The sequence below is a fragment of the Dipodomys merriami genome, unplaced genomic scaffold (assembly GCF_024711535.1).
Source record: "Dipodomys merriami isolate MVZ:Mamm:240054 unplaced genomic scaffold, mDipMer1.0.p SCAF_14, whole genome shotgun sequence".
Taxonomy (NCBI): domain Eukaryota; kingdom Metazoa; phylum Chordata; class Mammalia; order Rodentia; family Heteromyidae; genus Dipodomys; species Dipodomys merriami.
In genome coordinates, this window is record NW_027202715.1 from 17,248,826 (window position 1) to 17,251,877 (window position 3,052).

Below are 3,052 nucleotides of genomic sequence, written 5' to 3' on the forward strand. Positions count from 1 at the left end.
TCAAATGGAATACATATCTTTTCCCAAGATCCCGTGGAAATGTTAGGCAACATCTAATTTTTCCAACCCTGAATAATGAATCATGAAGGGAGTGCATCCATTTAATAATATGCCTTTGTATACCAACATCAAATACAATGAAAGCAGGGATTATACTGTGGGGGAGGGACATACAAAACAACAAAGAAATCATCTTATAAATATGTTAGAAACTATTGCAAGAAATAAAAAAAATTGAATACTTATCTTGGGGTCCATTTCACCTAACATCAACTTATCTGATCTTTTCTGCTTGACTCAGACATATACTAGTTATTGCAATTAAGGGAAACCATGGGACCTATGTTTCTTTGGGCCTGGCTTACTTCACTTAATATATTTTCTTCCAAGTCTTTCCATTTCCTAAAAAATGGAGTAATGTCACTCTTTCTGATGGAGGCATAGAATTCCATTTTGTATATATACCACATTTTCTTGACCCACTCATCTACTGAGGGGCATCTGGGTAGGTTCCATATCTTAGCTATGTGGAGGGGAAGGGAAAAAACAATCATTTAAATAGGGATACAGGTAGACCCATTGCAACAATGAGAAGTACAAGTCGTTATGTAGAAAAATGAACTTTACAACTTTGGCCGGGGTTAGGGGTAGAGTGGAGGGAGATAGGAAGGGATGGGAAGGGGAAACAAAGGAGGAGGCAACAATGCTTGATAAGAAATGTACTCATTACCTTGCCCATGTAATTGTAACCCCTCTGTAAGGTATTTTCACAATAAAAAAGAAATAAATAAAAACAGCAGAAAAAAAGAATATGCCTTTTTATTTTTACCGTACTGAGTGATATTTGCTGAGGATAAATTGTTAATAAAGGGTAGAAAAAATTAATCTTGTATTTGTAGTTTATGAGCTGATTGCTTATTTTCTTTCTTATGCAGTATTGGTATGTTTGTCTCAAACAAATCTACTGCAGCTATCAAATGCTCAAATCATGTTATCATGTATGCAAAAAACATGGCAGCCTTTCTTAGGAAACCTTTCATCTTCCATTCTAGCCATGATGTCACATGCAGCTTTGGGTAGAGATTCTCCTGGTAGTTCCTGAAAACCCTCTCAGCCCAGGACCATGAGCAACCACACAGCAGTAACAGAGTTCATCCTGCAGGGATTCTCAGAGCACCCTGAATACCACCTCTTCTTGTTCTGCTGTTTCCTGTCCCTCTACAGTGTGGCCCTCACTGGTAATGTCCTCATCATCATGGCCATCAGCTTCAACCCTGGCCTCCACACTCCCATGTACTTCTTCCTGTTCAATTTGGCCACCATGGACATCATCTGTACTTCAGCCATCATGCCAAAGACGCTGGAAGGACTGATGGTAGAGAAGAGCTCCATCTCTTTTAGGGGCTGCATGGCCCAGCTCTACTTTCTCACATGGTCTGCATCCTCAGAGCTGCTGCTGCTCACAGTCATGGCCTATGACCGCTATGTAGCCATCTGCCACCCCCTGCATTACAGCACCATGATGAGCAAGGCCTTCTGCAGCGTGCTTGCTGCTGGAGTGTGGGTGATCTGTGCCTTCAACACAGCTATCCACACAGGACTGATGGTACAATTGAACTTCTGTGGGCCCAATATCATCACTCATTTCTTCTGTGAGGTCCCTCCTCTGCTCCGTCTCTCCTGTAGCTCCACTTATGTGAACAGTGTCATGATCACACTGGCTGATGCATTCTATGGCATATTGAACTTCCTCATGACCATTGTGTCCTATGGCTTCATCATCTCCAGCATCCTGAAGATGAGGACATCAGAGGGAAAACAGAAAGCCTTCTCCACCTGCTCCTCCCACCTCGTCGTGGTGTGCATGTATTACACGGCTGTATTCTATGCCTACATCAGTCCCGTGTCCAGCTACAGTGCAGAGAAGAGCAAGGTGGCTGGAGTGCTGTACACCATGGCGAGCCCCACCCTCAACCCCCTCATCTACACTTTGAGGAACAAGGAGGTCAAAGCCGCCCTCAGGAAACTTGTCCCTTTCTTCAAAAATTAATACACCTGAACTCCAGGAAATGGAAGCAAGAACTTTTATTCTTTGTTGTTGTTGTTGTTTTCTTTTCTTCTTGTCTTATTTACCTGTCTTGGGAGTATTAGAGGAGGAGCACTGAAATGGTGGGACAAAGGGCAAACAAATGCAGCAGTGGAATCTCTGGACATTATGTGGAAAATGAACTGTACAACTTGTGGGTGGGGACAGGAGGGAAAAAGTGGGAGACAGGGAGGGTAGAGGTGACATTGTCCAAAAAGAAATGTACTTTACCTGATTTATATAACTGTGACCCCTCTGTATATCTCCTTTATAATAACAATAAAAATGATGATTAATAAGTAAAAAATAGCCAGAGATGGGTGGCTCACGTCTCTAATCCTAGCTATTCAGGAGGCTGAGCTCTGAGGATCATGGTTCAAAGCCAGCCTGGGAGGAAAGTCCGTGAACTCTTATCTCCAATAAACTCTTCAGAAAAAGCAGGAAATGGCACTGAGGCTCAAGTGGTAGAGACCTACCCTTGAGCAAAAAGAGCTCAGAGATAGGGCCCAGGCCCTGAATTCAAGACCCAGGACTGGAAACAAATAAAATGCAACATAAAATATACATCTTCCCAGAAGCTCCTCTGTTGGGAGCAAGAGTTTCAGTAAGGATTGGCTTTCCTTCACAATCTGATGACTGGAGTTAAGTATGCCTGCCTGCGTGAGCACAGAGTACTTTGTGAGGAAATGGCTGCTGGGGGATTGTAGTTGGTTGAGATCAAAAGCCTCCAATATGCTGGTTCTATTCATCTTCCCAAAGGTGTTTCGGGGTTCTCTGGCTGTAGGACAAATGTGCTTCAGATTCACAGCTGTGTGAAAGTGACTTTCTCCTCCTTTTGTTTAAGAATATGTAGAGTGGGGACCACTGGCTTCTGGACTTCACTGTTCACTCTCTTGAGTGGCTTTACTTTCTCTTCACTGAATAAACTCTTTACATGTGTGAAAAAATATTTAGGATATAAATCTG

General features: G+C 42.8%; 1 protein-coding gene across 1 annotated transcript; it reads left to right on the forward strand.

Moving 5' to 3' along the window:
- The first annotated feature begins 1,064 nt into the window (after positions 1-1,064).
- Positions 1,065-2,050, forward strand: LOC138825998 (olfactory receptor 13A1-like). Its single transcript, XM_070020866.1, is given in 2 exon segments — positions 1,065-1,104; positions 1,107-2,050. Coding segments are annotated over 2 exon segments (984 nt in total).
- The last annotated feature ends 1,002 nt before the right edge of the window (positions 2,051-3,052 follow it).